This window comes from Tenrec ecaudatus, chromosome 1 (assembly GCF_050624435.1).
Source record: "Tenrec ecaudatus isolate mTenEca1 chromosome 1, mTenEca1.hap1, whole genome shotgun sequence".
NCBI lineage: Eukaryota > Metazoa > Chordata > Mammalia > Afrosoricida > Tenrecidae > Tenrec > Tenrec ecaudatus.
In genome coordinates this window covers 25570351-25586770 of record NC_134530.1, presented here as the reverse complement: position 1 = coordinate 25586770, position 16420 = coordinate 25570351, and the positions used below count along the sequence as shown (strand labels likewise).

Here is a 16420-nt window from a genome sequence, read left to right as displayed (position 1 = left end):
AGCAAGTATTAAAGCCAGGAGGCATGTCTGAAGGTGACCTTCCAGCCTGGGAGGATGAGCTGCTCTGGTACTCTAAGCAAGCCGGTTTGCCACCTGGAGGCAAAGTACAACAGTAGATGAGGAGTGTGTGGAACTTAGATTAAAAAACTTGCTTTAAAAAAAAAAACTTGCTTTAAGAAGTTGCAGCTGAATGTGCTTGACACAGTAAATGTGTGGATTGGTGTAAGAGCCCCCCATTAAAATGGGGGGAGGTTGCAGCTGAAAAATAATGGGTTTGGAGCCTGTACTTACTTAGTTCTTTAATAAGCTTTATAATACAGTGTTGAAAAGATATTCCACGCCAAATTCATTGTTGACATCTCTTTAAAGAAAGTGTGTACTTAATACCTCAAAATGTCAAGTTGGTGAGTTCTAGCTAGAACAAAAGCTTCCAAACTCTAACGTATAGAGACCCATTAGTGAGTCTTGAACAGGACAAAGACAAAATCGCCTACAGGAGGGAAGTGATCAGCCTGAGGCCACAATGGAGTCCACAGATTCATAGCAATGTAGCCTCTTAGCTAGGACATGTCGCCATCACTGCCATTGAGTTGATGTCAGCTCATAGTGTCCCTATAGGACAGGGCAGGACTGTCCTTGTGAGTTTCCAAGAACTCTCTGGGAGTAGGAAGCCCTGTCTTTATCACACAGAACAGCTGGTGGTTTTGAAATACTGGCCTTGTAGTTAGCAGCCCAATGCATAACCATTACGCCATTAGGGCTGCAAATTGGATGTGTAGAACAAAGGAAATTGTTAATAAAATCCTGATGATTGGTGGCAGATCAATGCATCACCTCCACAAAGTGAGAGAAGGACCATGATTGGAGTAGGTACCCTATTGCAGATTAGAAATGTTTACAAGATTGATTCAGGATCCTCTGAACACCTTGGTTGGGGTATCACTTATGCCCATGTAGCGCTAGTACCTCAATTTCCATCGTGGATACAGCAAGGCAAGTTCCTAAAGACAAGATTGCCCCTCCGTGGCCTGACCAGGGAGAACAACACACCTCCTGCCGGCGCACAAAGCCATTCTCCTTGCCCGCCCAGGTTAGAGAGAACTCTGGAGGCCGAGTCTGCGTGGAGATTCAGAAAACCCAGGCAAGCCTAGTGCTCAGTATTCGAGCGCTAAGATGATCGAAAGCTTCAAAGTGACTAGAAGGAGCTTGACTTGGTTAGCTTTCAGAAGCAAGAGCAGTTAGAGTGAAGTGCTTCAAACCTGGGAGGGTCTTATGAAATGTATTTCATTCCTTAGCACACTAACAGAATACCTCTGCTTAAAATGCAAGCCTGCTCTTTCTTGTCCAGGTGCCTTGCAGGCAGCGCTCCTGCAGGACTCTCGCTTTACTTTCTAGGTAGCTCACATTCCGTTGCCCATTGGTCTTGCACTCTTTCTGTAGTCTCTCTGCTTTGCATATGTAGACATAGCCCCTTCCAAATCAGATCTAAAACAGCACAGCTGCCCAGTCATGGGATTTAAAAAAATCCTCATACCTACTCTCTTCTGATAGGTCAGGCCTATTCTGCTATAGTTCGTCATCTCTTGACAGGGTGGAAGGGAGACTTTGTGCTGTCCCTAGGAGGCCTGGGTTCCCATGGTAACCCAGTCAAACCTCATGCTTTTTCAAGGGTAGGCTTGGGAAGCAGAATGGCTCATGACTTTGAAAGATTTGAAAGTGCATTATTCCTTCATATCCGGGCTTTCTCTGTGTCAGAATGGGACAGAAATTAAATATTTTCCATCCCTTGTCTCTTGAAAGATCTATGGGCCTCAAATTTTATTTATAATGAAAATAAACTAAAGCCCCTGTTAGTGGAAGAAGTCACTTATCTTGATTAACACAGGGACTAACCTTGGTGTTTGACAATTTATTTCAGAGCTGAGGACTCTTGAGTCTGTGAGACTATCTTCTTTCATGACTTGTAAAAGTTGATATAACCTGGAAAACCTTTTTGTTGTTGTTTAAAAATAAGTGCTTCATATTTCATAGATGACATGCACGTTGGAAGTCGCTCAAATTCTGGTTTTCACTAGTTACTTCTGCACAGGTTCTGTCTGCTAATGAGTTTTTATCTTTCCCTCCAGGCTGCTTGTTAGTGCCTCACAAGATGGCAAACTTATCATCTGGGATAGCTACACCACCAACAAGGTAAGGGGCTACACAATCCCTCCCATGGTTCTCTGATTCTGGGTTCATACCACACGGAGTTGGAGCAGGGACAGGACTTTAGGAGGAAGGCCAGGGAGCTGAGGTAGGGGTTGGGCCCTGCAGCAAGCAGATTTGTTATATCTTCTGATAGGCCAGGCACGCCTCTGCTGTGGTTTATTGGGAAGTGACTATTTCCTTAGGTTCCTGGGAGACTTGGACTCCAGTTCTAGCTCAGTCTGTGATGTTTCATCTCTTACTCTTAAATTTGTAGAAATACGGCTTTCCATTTAATCATTTTACAAAAGACCATCAGAGAGACATTATAATCTGAAGTATCAATTGTTAGATTCTTTGACATGTAATCCAAAATTGTACTAAATGAAAAAATAATCGTACTGATTCAAACATGTGCCTGAAAGATGGAACTGGTTTGTCTTTCATTAGAGCATGCTCACATCCTGGATGAGGTAGGAGTGCTTAGAAGATGTGTGACGGGGCTGGTGATGATTGTCATTTTGGTGGCTTTACTCAAAATACTTTGTTTTAAAAAGACTTCGCAGCCATCTTGACTGGCCACTGAAGCGTCCCCTGATGGTGTGAAGTTTGATCAGGGGTCAGTGTTGCCATTGCTATCGCCAAGTTTCTACCTAACTTTGAGAAAACTTAAATTCTGTTGGTAGTGCTGGATTGTTAATGAGATGATTCTGTCATCTGGCCACAGTTGCATGAATGTTTCTCACTGGAATGTTTGCCCCTGTCTGGCTCTCCGTGGCCTAGGGAGAGAAGGCTGGTGAGAGAAGAGTAAGTGCAGCCTTGGTATTCAATAATCTGAGCATGCTTGCATTTGGTGCTCCTCCCGTCCCTAGGTCCATGCCATTCCTCTGCGCTCCTCTTGGGTCATGACCTGTGCATATGCCCCTTCTGGGAACTACGTGGCCTGTGGTGGCCTCGACAACATCTGCTCTATTTACAATCTCAAAACTCGCGAAGGGAATGTACGCGTGAGCCGTGAGCTGGCCGGACACACAGGTATGCACATCCTTATTCATAACCTTGAAACCACACAGGCTGTTGACCTAGGGGACACTATGCGTTGCACATTTAGCAATTCTCAATACTTCTTACTGAGATCCGTTCAGGTAAAATAAGAACAGCTGACCAGAAATGTTCTGAATACCAAAGACAGACCAGAACCACCTCTGCTGATGCGAGTCCTCTGCCTGGCAGTGATGAAATGGCTCTGACTTTCCTGTTCTAGCTCCTGTCTCTCTCAGGAGCTGGCCCCAGCCACCTTCCTTTTCATGTTAACCAAGTACCTTCTCCTCAGCCGCTTCCTATCTCGAGCCCTTAGCACAGGGATTTCTGTATTGAAATACAGACATGCACCTTGCCAAGGAGGCACAGTAAGAGGGTCTTATAGACTGCCTGAGTTCTTTCGAACATGACCAGCGTGCCAGGAGCTGGCTTACTCTGACCTTAGTTCCGTTCTGGTGGAGCAGTGAGTTACAGTGTTGAGCTGCTAAAGGCAAGGGCAGTAGTTCAGGTCCACCAGCCACTCCATGGGGAAGACAGGTGAGGGTGCCTGCTGTTCCTGGGAAGATTGATAGTTTGAGAAGCTCAGTATCAACTTGCTAAGAGTAGGAGTAGACTATGCAGAAGTAGATTTTTATGATATTAAGAAAAAGTGTAGTTGTAAAAACAGAAATCCTAATCTTTTACTTATAGCTATATTCAGTTCTCAAAAATTCTGCTTCTCCTTTTATTTTTGGTCAAGATTCCACTCGACTGACTCACTTTACATGCACAAAGAAACCATCATAATTAATAAAGTAAATGATACTACTTTTGACACCAATAGCTTATTGAATGGATTAATTTGAGCCAGATAAGAATATGTCCACTGTCACTGTAAACACACAGGGATAAGTCAAAAAGTATTGCTGCAGAGGGTTCCAGGTCATGCACGTACATGTTTAACCCTTACACTGGTCTCTGCAGTCTCAATGTCTGCGGACCAGTTCTCTCAGCAATATCTCATCTCCTTAGGTACCTGCAAGCTGAGGAGGCTGTTTAGGGGGATTCTCAAGGGGTCATCTTGATAAATTTTCATGGGCATAGTAAGAAATACTGTGAGAAATCTCACCACCTTTGGACCAGCCTATACTTTTTATTCTCCAAACTCAAAGGACATGCAAAAGGATGCTAAAACTGCTGTTGGACAGCATGGAATTCTTTTGGGAAGCAGTAGAGAGATGAAACGGAAACTGCTTTCTGAAATACCTAGACCTAGATGGAGACTGTGGAGAATCAAGAGATTCACTTGTTTCTTTTTTAAAGTGAAGGTTTCTGTGATTTTTGTAGCAATACTTTTTTTTTTACTTCCCATCCATCATAAGTGCCTACATGCTACTTATAAGGTGACCAGATTTTAACATTGGTAAAGCAGGACACCAGCGGGACACCATTGATAAAAAACATATCCTGGTGAAATAGCCACATGGCAGCCCAAAACCATGTACCCTAGCTTGTTCATTCTTTCAAAAAATTGGGACTTTTTTAAAACGCCACGGGATGCAGGAAAAATTGTTAAAAATCGGGACATCTGGTCACCTTATTACATCTGTTGATTTCTGCTCTTCTCGCCTTCTGCTTACTCTGGATTACCTTCTTAAAGTGAAACTGTGGGCCATGGGTTTTAGACCTCACTTTCAAATTTTACAGCATAAGCACTTACAACCTAAGCTTCTCTCAAAGCATGCCTTTAACTGCATCCCACAAATTTGATAGCTTGTGTTTTAATTATTATTCCATGTGAAAGTTTTAATTCCTTGTGATTTCTGGTTTGAATCATGAGCTATTTAGAAGTACGTTTAATTGCCAATTATTTGACATTTTCTTAGATAGCTTATTACTGATTTCTAATTCAGTGCTATTATGTTGAAGGGACATATTCTGTATCATTTCAGTTCTTTTGAGTTTATTGAGACTTGTTTTTATGAGGCAAATGGCTCGTCATCATGGACGTCTGTGCACAGCAGAGAGTAATTTGGGGGCAAAGGAGGACCTATTCTCTGTACACATTAGTTAGGTCCAGGTTTTTAATAATTTCAGATGTTTGGTACTTCTTTTATTTTAGATGAATTGCCAAGATATTTATTTTTGCAAAAGAGATTTTAAAATCTCTGTGAGTCTGTCTGTTTTTCCCTTTAATTCTGTCAACTTTTGCTGTAGATGTTTTCAACTCTTGTGAACATTAATGATTATTGTGTCATCCTGATGAGTCGGCCTTCTTGCCCTTATGAAATGTTCATCTTTATTTCTGGTAGCACACTCTGTGTCTTCCTGAAGGGAGTTTTCTTCTGGTTCCCATTCAGCCCGGAGAACCTTTGAAACATTTCCTATAGCTCTCAGTTTTCACTTATCTGAAAATAGCAACTTATCGCATTCTTCATTTTTGCTAGATAATTTTTCCCCATTTACATATCAAAGAATTTTCCGTGGTTTTTTAGCAATTTAACTGATGTGCCTAGGTGCCACTTTCTTTGTAGTTGAGGAATTTTGGGCCATTCTTAAAATACATGTTTTTGTTCCTCGTTTTACTCCTCTTTGGTACTTTAATTAAGTGTGCTGACATCGTTGCTGGTTCGTATGGCTCTGATTTCTTTAGTCTTGTGCTTCTTGACATTTGATTATTTCTATTGATACTTACTTTGATTTCTGTCATCGCCAATTGATTGTCAGGACCACCAAATGACTTATGTCAGAAATTTATTTTTAGTCCCACGCTGTTTAGTAGAATTTTTCTTGTTTTTGTGTCCTTGAATATAATTAACAAACCATTACCATAGATTCAATTATGACTCCTATAGAGAGAGACCTTATAGGACAGGTTAGAACTGCCCCATAGGGTTTCCCAAGCTGTAGATCTTTATGGACGCAGACTGACCATCTTTTTCCTTGGGAGCAGCAGGTGAGTTTGAATCGCTGACTTTGTGTATAGCGGCTCAGTACTTAACCCCACTGCACCTCTAGGGCTTATTATAATTGCAATACCCACTGCCATTGGGTTGACTCCCTTTTTTTGTGACCTCTTAGGACAGAATAGAACTGTTCTTAAAAAAAAAAAAACTTTCATTAGGGGCTCTTACATCTCTTATCATAGTCCATACATTGATCCAGTGTGTCAAGCACATTTGCCCATATGCCTCCATCATTTAACAGCATTCTCTTCCCACTTAGCCCCTGGTATCATTTCTTCACCCACCCTCCCTCCCTCCCTCCATCACCCTTGATAAGTTATAGATCATTATTTCCATATCTTTTCTTTCTTTCTTTTTTTTAAAGTTCAAGGACTGTTTGTTGGCCTTTAGGAGTGTTTTCCAGACGAGTCTGATAGGGCATCAAGTCCTGGCCCCAAAATCTATTTTTGGTATTCCCTGGGGACTTTGTTGCTCTGTTCCCCTTGCTGTTCTGTTCCACGCACTTAGTGTTTTGCCTCATTGTGTGGGATTAGATCGGGCATAATTCCCACGCTTTGTCTCTAGTGTTGTCCCCTGTAGGACTATGGGTCCGTGAGGGATGTCGTGTCTCATAGTGGGGCCGGCCATATGGTCTTCTCTATGGATTGGTTGCTCTGAGCAGGAATATTGTCCTCAAGGCTTGGTGGGCCAGGATGTGCTCCATTCTTTTCCTCCATTATTTCCATATTGTACATCATCTTCTGTTGCCCCTCACCCACTTTTCTGTTCATCCCCCTGGGAGGGGAGTTATAGGTTGATCCTTGTGATCAATTCCCCCTTTCTCCCCCCCACCCTCCCCTAATTCTACTGGTATCTCTGCTCTCCTTGTTGGTCCTGAGGGGTTTATCTATCCTGGATTCCCTGTGTTTCAGACTCTTTTCTGTAGCAGTGTGCATGCGCTGGTCTAATGTGTTCTGTAAAGTAGAACTGAGGTCATGATAGTGGGGTGAAGGAAGCCAAAGAACTAGAGGAGAGCTGTGTGTTTCATCGGTGCTGTACTGCACCCTGACTGGCTCTTACCTTCCTGTGACCTGGCTGTGAGGGGACGTCCAATTGTCTACAGATGGACATTGGGTCTCCATTCCCCCCCTCCCAATTCACCTTGAGTATGATTTTATTCTGGGTCTTAGGTGCCTCATACCTGAGCCCATCAACACCTCATGATCACACAGGTTAGTGTGCTTCCATGTAGACTTTGTTGCTTCTGAGCTAGATGGCCGCTTGTTTATCTTCACAGCTTTTAAGACCCCAGATGCTGTGTCTTTGGATAGCCGTCACCATCAGTAGAATTGCTCTTTTTAATTGTAGTAGTTATCTTTAACATTTGTGTTTGCTAATTCCAGCTTCTAGACCTCTTGAGGTTGGTTTTTGTGGGCTCTCTCTTCTCTTGGATATGGTAACCTTTCCTGCTTCTTAGTAAATCTGGTCATTTCTGATTTTGGTCCTGGACGTTGTGAATGCTGTGCTGTATGGACTCCAGATTCGATGCTGTTCTCATCGCTTGTTGGTGCTGGCTGAGTTTTATCAGGCCACAGAGTGCTGTGTACTGTGTAGACAGCAGTAGCGGGCTCTGCTCATTGCTAATATCACGAGCTTGCTAAAACCGAGTCCTCCAGAGGGCCTCGACCCAACACCTTTTCCTTCCATGTGTGGATTTTACACACCTTCCCACCCCCACCCCCTCGCTCTGAGCTTATACTTGTTTCCGGTGGGAAGCTTGTTTCACGCTCTAGGAGCACGTTCGTTGGCAGCACTGATGAATCAACAGCTCATGAAACAGTGCCTTCATGGTGGTGGTGGTTGTTTTGCTGCCTCTATTTTAACCAGATGCGGCCTGTCTTCTGTGACCCTTAATTAAAGGCTGTTGGATCAGTTAACGTGTCAAAGCATTTGTATGTTGAAACAAAAAAAGTATGGCTGGAGATAATGCTTCAAAAATATTGCTTCCTTCATATTTCAAGACATAGGCCCTCTTAAGAATTGTGTGGCCCTTTTCAGACATAATGCATACTTTTCCATTTCTGCTCTAAAGATCAAGATTTGGTCATCTTAAAATGGTGGCTACATTTGGCAAAAAGGAAGGGTGTGAGGGAGAGGTGCATAGGTAGTTTGGATGATTTGCTGCTGTTTTCTAATTCAGACCTTTGAAGAATACAGTTGATCAGTGTTCATCCTGTATAACACCTTCTCCCTGATCCAGTTCAAATTGATGTTTGGAAGGAGAATAATAATATTGTCTAGGGCAGCGGTTCTCCACCTTCCTATGGCCTGGACCCTTTCATACAGTTCCTCATGCTGTGCTGACCCCAACCAAAGTCATTTTAGTTGCTACTTCATAACTATAATTTTGCTACTGTTATGAATCAGATGACCCCTGTGAAAAGGTTGTTCAATACCACCCCTCCACCCCCCCAAAGGGGTCGCGACCCATAGGTTGAGAACCTCTGGTCTAAAGAAACATACTTTACAGTTGCGGAGAACAGATTGAAAGTGTATTTACAGGAGGACACAATCATTTCTAATTGATGAAAAGTATCTAAGACTGAGCATTTGTTCTCTAAGTGTGTGGGGGGTTTGGTATTAATAAGCACAGTTAAGTCAAGTTTTCTTGTAGAGTCTTAGTTCGGCTACTCCTTTATGATAGGACCCTCCCCAGATCATTCATGTTCTCTGCAGGTTTGTACAAAAGTGTTTATAGCCAGAGGACACTGTTGGTAATCAATTACATGTCACAATTGTTTCCATAAATGAAAGGCCCATATGGGGCAAACAGAAGCTTCTTTCTCTAGAATCTGCCTCCCAGGTTTTGGAAACATTTTAGCAAACATTAGATGGGCTCTCATTTTGTTGGTATTTTTCCTTGCACGAGTATGTCTTAAGAATAAAGGGTTGGGGGGGCGGGTGCGGTGGAGAAGAATAAAGGATCCCTCTGAAAATGGCTAATGGAATGAATTCATAGTGATTAGGATGAATGTTTATATCATTGTAAACTTAAGGCATATAGAATAAGACTTCCCAAGTTCTGTTTCAGTAAAAGTATTAAGTACAAAGGCATTAAATTATCTGAGAAAATTCAAGCTCATTGGTTGTGTTAGGTGCCTTCCTGTCATTTTGAACTCAAAGCAAGTCCATGCGGCAGAGTAGAACTGCTGCATAGGGCTTTCTGGGCTATGGTGGAATTAGGCCTACGCAAAATGAGAATTAGGTGAAGGTTTACAGAACAGATCATTTTACATCCTTCAATTCGTGAACATTCTAATTCAGCTCACCCATTGCAATCTCCTCAAGATCCATCGCTTATCCCTTATCTCCCTGCATCTCCTGTTTCCATTCTTCCTCTTTCCTAACCCTCTGAATTGTGTCCTTGAGTTAATACTGCCCCTTTGGTCCTCATTTCAGTGGTGAATTTAGTTCCAGTAAGGAAGATCAGAGCTGTAGTCTTGAGGGACCCTCCAGACTCTTGCCTGGCTAGTTAAACCTGGGTGGTTTTTTGGTTTTTTTTTTATGATTTTGAGTTTGTATTCCACATATTTCTCCCCCTCTGCCCGGGGCTTTCTAATGTGATTCTCTCCAGAGCAATTGGTAGTAGTCAGGCACCATGTACTTCTGGTCTCAGGCATGTGGAGACTAATCCATTAATCCACTGGACTGAGGTTTCCATAAAAACTTCAGTAAATACTTGTTTGTTTTTATTGTTTTCATTACTAATCTTGCCTCTGGACAAGGAGAGACTAACACTTGTACCTTAGATGACTGCTATGAGCTTCTAAGACTCCCGTTACTACTACCTGAATTTCTTTGGGGACTGTGTTATGGCAGTTGGCTTGGTATCCCTGAGATTATGGTCCTAATTCGACAGGTTCAGTGACTCATTCCCTCGATGTTTAAGAACTTTTCATAACTTTATTCCCTGCATTCTCTGCTGTATTCATAGATTGGGCTTTATTTGCAACACAAGTAAATACACATATTCAAATATCCTGTGTCAAAGCTATATATTTTTGTGGGTTAACTCCCATTCTTAGGCTGTCTGAGCATTTGCTCAGAGGTCCCCACTGTGGCAGGATTGTGTGTATAACGTATTTGCCTCTCTTTTTCTCTTTTAACTCTTGCAAACATCCCAGTATTCCGTGTTCTCACCCCAAACCTTCCTCTAGGCTGTGGCTTTTACGGAAGCAAAGTATCAGGTTTTTTCTGGGGAGCCTCTTCTGGAGCTCAACAAGCCCCCCCCCTTTCAGCTAGCAGCTGATTGCTTAACCATTGGGCTCTCACCCTCCTAATCAACGCCTTAATAGCTCCTGCTTTGACAGCAAGAGTATGTGGCCCACCCTTAGAGTGTCTTCTCAAAGTAGCCACCTAAAGGAGTCGAGACACGGTTGACACTTATGTTGGGGTTCCATTTTTCCTAAACCTCACAGTGTAAAAGTAAACACACAGAACTTGCTGGTCAAGGTGGCCGCAGGCCTGGAAGCATGATAGAGGAGTAGATAGTAGAGGTTTCCTATTCTGCCTTTAATCACGTGCACTCCCACTGTGTGAGTGTGAGAGAAGGCAATAAGTGGCTCTTCAGGTTGTCAAGATGGTCAAGTGTTGACTATTAGCTGAAAGGTTTTGGTCATTTAAACCCACCCAGAGGCCTGACAACCTGCTTCAGAAGGTCACAGCTTTGAAAACCTGTTCTGCACATACAGACGGGCTTGCCACAGGCCAGATTCCACTCAAGGGCACCTACAACAACTGACAACCTTGCTGTCTTGTTTCTAGACCCCTGGTCCCAGGCTGCCCCTCCTCCTCGCTGGCTCCTGGGATGTCTTGTGGTCAGACCCAGACCACCCAGAAGCAGTCCTTGGCCGGAGCTGCTGCTCTCCTTCTCTCTGCCCGACTTCACTCAGAGCGCCTCTGCTCCCCTGCAGCTGTTTCCTTTTAGTATATGTGTACCTGAGCAGCACACTCCCCTGGACCCTTGCAGCCTTGTCCCTGGACCAGGCCTCGCCCTCCCCCAACCCTCCCTCCCCCCCCCCCCCCCCCCCCCCGGACTGTGTACTCAGGAGCACCTGTCTGAGACCCGCCCAGCCCTTGACTGCACTGCTCCTGAAACCCAACAGCCTTTGGGTAGGATATGTACTCTTTTTGACCAAAATGGGCCCTAACCTCCTTTCTGCCTTAACTTTTTATTGTGAGTGTATGTGTCTTTAGAATACTCAAACTACCAAAAGTTAGAAAATAAACACTTTGGTCCTCGGCTCATACCTTCCCTCAATACAAGAACACTTTGTTTTAACAAATTGGCATTCCTTTGATGCCCCTTCCCCCCGCCCACCCCCCAACACACATGCAATCGCTGAAGACAGAGGATGGTGCCCAGCTATTAAAATATATAGTGTCTGGTCTTAAAGGCTTGAAGTTATATAAGCGGCCATCCAATAGTGAAGCAACTAGCCCACATGGAAGAAGCACACCAACTGGTGCGATCAGGAGGTGTCATCGAGACTGGGCAGTGGGCATCAGAAGATTCACAACAGACAGTAAGCAAACAAAACATGCATTGGTGAGACTAGACCCAAAGCCCATCTGTGGACAATGGGACACAGCAGTCGCAGGGAAGGGATGAGTCAGTCAGGGTGCAGTAGAGCACTAATGGTCACACAATATACCTCTGATCCCTGGAGCCCCTCCCCTGCTATCACAACCTCAGTGCTGCTTCCCAATCTAGACTAGATGGGAGCATGTACATAGGTATAGGCGAGAGAGAAAACTCACAACACATGGAACTCAGGAATGGGAATAGATTTACCAAAAGGAGAGGGGGAAGAGGGGAAGAGGTGGGGAGGGAGTGGGCCACCGATCACAGTGAAAGGCACATAACTACACACCCCTATCCAGGGGGAAGAACAACAGAAACCAGAAAGGGAGGGAGACAGCGGTCAGTGTGAGATTTTAAAATAATTAACAATCTATCAAGGGGCCCTGAGGGTTGAGGTGGTGAGGGAGCTGATCCCAAGGCCTCAATGGAAAGTAAATGTCTAGAAAAGAATGATGGAATGTATGTACGAATACGTCGGATACAATTAATGTTGGGTTTGTACCAAAGGTGGTAAGAGCCCCCAATGAAATGATTTAAAAATAAACAATAAGCCCTCACTGTACTTCCCACCCACTCACTTTTCATTCAAGGAGGCTCATCACTGTTAATTGGGGTGAAGGTCCGCTAGTGTAGGGTAGCGGGTGTCCTGAGTGCACAGCTGGGAGACAGGGTGCACACATGGGATGCTTTCCTGGTTACCAATCTCCCTCATCTTGTGTCTTAGAGATGCTGACATACACACCTGTGATTTCCAAAGCATTGGTCCTTTGTGGGTTGGTATGGTTTAGTTGTAAATTCTTACACCCCAAAATTCCCCAACATAATTTTTACATTTGGGACATCAGTGATTTCACTCATGTACCACCAGTCTCACTCGCTCTTCCAAATCATCATACCACCATGAACATGAACTTCCTGACCCTAACAGAATTTCTTGACTTTGTCCTCCCCCCAGGGGAAAAAAACTAAAATAAACAAAAACCAGTCACTGCCATCGAGTGGATGCCGACTCATAAAACAGGGTAGAACCGCCCCTGTGAGTTTCCTAGACTGTAACTGGCTATGGGAGTAGAAAGCCTCATCTGTCTCCCTCAGATTGACTGGTGGCTGCAGCCCAGGGTGTAATCACCTTTTCTTTAGGGCTCTAGTCCTTCCCACCCCAATAACCACAAACCACCTTTGATTTCTATCCATTTGCTTATTTCATAGACAGGAGATCATACAATATTTGCCCTTTTGTGACTCACTTATTATTTGCCCAGCATGTTTTCAAGGCTCCTGTGTGTGGTGGCACATGCATCGAGCATCACCGCCTCCTTCATGCTGAGTAACCTCCCAGTGCCTGTACACGCTGCACTGCCGTAGCGTTGTTCTGTTGGTGGACAGTTCCGTACCGTGGGTGGCATTCCTGCCTGTGTTTCCTTTGGGAGAGCTAGCTAGGATTAGGATAGCAGGTCCCAGGGTTGCTCTGTGCTCAGGTTATCGAGGAGCCACCAAATGGTCCCTGACAGCTCCCCACTTACATTCTCATCAGCAGTGCAAGAGGGCTCCAGTTTCCCCTCCGCCCAGAGATGCCTGGGGCTGGCCATTTTGGGGTCATTGATATTGCATGACAGGTGAGGTGATAGATACCTCATGTAGTTCTGATTATTGAATATCTTTCCATGCATTTGTTGACCACTTGAATACCCTCCAGTGCACTGTCTGCAGGGCATCTGCTGTGGTAAATGTGGGCGGTTTGCCTTGTGCTCGTAGAACCCGGTCACCGTCATTGGAAGGCCTCAAGCCTTTGGCGCCTTCTTCCGTGCTCACAGCCGTTAAGCTAGGATCTGCCTGTGGTTTTTGAGGGGAGAGGTGGATGGAGTGGAGTGCCCACGCTGCACCAGTGCTTGTTTCCTCCATGCGCCTGGCTGTCCTGTGCTGCTGAAGGCGTGTGTGGCCCATGGGGGTGTCTGTGGTGGTGCTCAGGGATGGTTTCTGGAAGAAAGAACCAGGGACACTGACTTGGAGCAAGAGGTAGAGTTAGTTTGCAAGTAGAATGCCATTTCAGGGAGAGGACTTGTTTGGAGGCTCAGAAGTAAGAGGACAGAGTGGGCCCCCAGAAAGGCCCTGAGGAGTGAGGAAGTGTGTGGGCTGAGGGGGAAGCTTCAGAGAGCAGAGTGGGGGTGGTATGATGTGCAGCTTGGAATAAGCCCCTATGTACCATCACCACCACTGGTTCTAGGCAGCACTTCTCCCCGTGGGCTGGAGGGGAATGCTTGATGGGCTAGTCCTCCTCTGGACACATAACTTTGAAACCCCTCTTCTGTCACTGCAAGGTAGGGATTTTTACAGAAATGAAAAGATTTCATTTTCCACACTTTGGAAGCCTCCTTGTATTTCCCTGCAGCACCCTGTTCTGCGCCTGAATTTATTAGTAAGTGGTGTCGGACCTCCTGGGCATACTAGTGTCTTTTTTTTTTTTCTTCCCCAACTGATTCACCTAGTCATCAGACCTGGCACAGGCCAGGCATTTCTGTGTGGTGAACAGAGTGGCTCTGGGGCTGTTAGCCCCCTTCCTGGGGACACAGGGGAGGACACCCAGAGTCCCTTGGGTGTCTCTGGGCCCTGTGCCTCGGGCAGTACCTTTTTGAAGGAAGCCTCACAGCATTGCAGTCACTTTCTACCAGAACAAAAGCACCAAGTCATGCTGAAAGGCTAACCTGGCAGTTGATCTGAAATCTCCCATGACGGGCACAGACTGCAGAGTGTGGCTTTTGTTCTTGCTCTTCTCCCTTTGGAACAGGTGCCCACCAGTCCTCGACCCATGCCCTGGTCACAGCTCATCTCTCCCATGTTGGGGCAGCACTCTTTCTGCCTGGCTCCCATCCTGCCTTGGACTCTGCCCTTGTGGAAGCCTCAGCTCCTCCCAGGAGCTGGTTGAGCATTCACCCCACTTGGCCCCTGCTGGCTCTGCAGGCTTTTCCTGTGATTGGTCTCTTCTTCCTGGCCTACCAGCCTGCCCTGCATCATGCTATTCTCCTGACCTCTCCCACCCCATCCGCCCTTCCATCCAACAGGCTCCTGCCACCTGCCCAGAACAGCCTCCTCCTGCCCACCCCAGATCCCTCCCCTCCTCGCCATTGTCCCCTGGACCTGCAGACTGCCTTCAAGCCTCAGGAGTCATCCTCTCTTCAGCCTCCTCACTTCCCTGCTGTTCTCTCCCCCTCTGGAGTACCAGTCCCTTTATTCATGCTTCATCCAGGTGCCTAGGATGTCTCCACCCTGCTCTCCTACTGGCATGCATACTGGTTAAAAGGAGGAGAGAGAGCAGCCCAGGCTTTGCTTTATGGAGCAGGAAGCTGTCCAGAGAGCTCATACTGTAAACGATGAACGCTTTTGATTATAGAGTCTTTGGGGCCTGTCACCTCGTTCCCCATTGTGGGCCTCCCTAACCCGGCAATGCCTGCCACCCATCCTTCCCTCCTTTGTTCCTGCTGCGCACCAAAACAGGGTAGAGGAGGGCAGACAAGATACTCAGATTGGGCTTATTAACCTAGATAACTTCCCAATGTGTTCATTTGACGGCACAGTCTGGTTTGTTTTGTTTTGATTGTGAGTTAGGTAGGGGTTTATAAGACTGCTCATCATTTTCACATTCAGGAACTTACAACAACTTCTCAAACTGCCAGTGCCCCCCCCCCTTTCCCACCTCTCGTATAGGACACTGTGTTCTCTGCACCCAAGTTAATACCTGCCTACCCTCCAGTCTGTGGCTTGCCCTTCTTCCCCCACCCCTACTAACCATCAAAGCCTGTTTCTTTGGGTGTTGTGGACATTTTTATCTTGACTGCCTGCCTGCTGTTGTGAGCAGTGTTGTACGTCTCTCTGTGTGCCATGCTCTTCATTACTGGAGGGTGTATTCCAAGTCCAGGCATCGCCGTGTCATCCGATGGCATTCATTTCCCCATTTTGAGGAAGCGCTGGGCCACTGTCCACAGTACGGCAGTTTTTAAGGAGTGTAGCACTTGTCTCCTGGACATGTTCCTCATTGGAGTCTCCTATTTGCCAGGTTACCTGTCCTGCTGCCGTTTCCTAGATGACAATCAGATCGTCACCAGCTCTGGAGACACCACCTGGTGAGTAGTGGACTGATCTGCACGCACGCTGCCCTGTCCTGGCTGGCCGTGCAAGCTCATGTGTGGGAGCTGGCTAGCTGTGACCACAGTGACCAGAGACTGAACACAAAGTCGAGGGAAGGGGGAGGAGAGCTTCATGGTACTACTATGTGTAGGTCACGCAGCCCGGACTTCGTGTTTCCCCTGTTCACACTTTGTCATCACTCCTCTGGTCACACAGGATTGTAGGAATCCCACGCATTAGGATCTCAGGTGTCTTTGTTTCTAGAATGTCTGCACTTCTGGCCCACTGAAATGAGCCTGGAACGTTGTTCTCTCATGGTGTACCAGGGCTCTCCATTTGGGGGCCCAGGTGGTGATTTGTGAGGCTCCTTTCAGGTGCACACTGTTCTGGTGGCAGTTTTGTGAGGAATGTCTTTGTTGGCAAGGAACTGTGGGGGCTGGGCTCCAGGCAGTGCAGGGGGCGGGGAGGCTGACAGCAGAGGGCATGCTCTCAGCTCTGCCCAGTG

General features: G+C 45.8%; 1 protein-coding gene across 2 annotated transcripts in view; it reads left to right on the top strand.

Moving 5' to 3' along the window:
- Positions 1 to 16420, top strand: part of GNB1 (G protein subunit beta 1) — a 91194-nt gene that overhangs the window by 69308 nt on the left and 5466 nt on the right. For both annotated transcript variants that reach the window (XM_075550148.1, XM_075550138.1), the window contains 3 exons: positions 2127 to 2190; positions 3057 to 3219; positions 15845 to 15911. In XM_075550148.1, coding sequence (XP_075406263.1) covers positions 2127 to 2190; positions 3057 to 3219; positions 15845 to 15911 — 294 coding nt within the window. The remainder of the gene's footprint in view (positions 1 to 2126; positions 2191 to 3056; positions 3220 to 15844; positions 15912 to 16420) is intronic.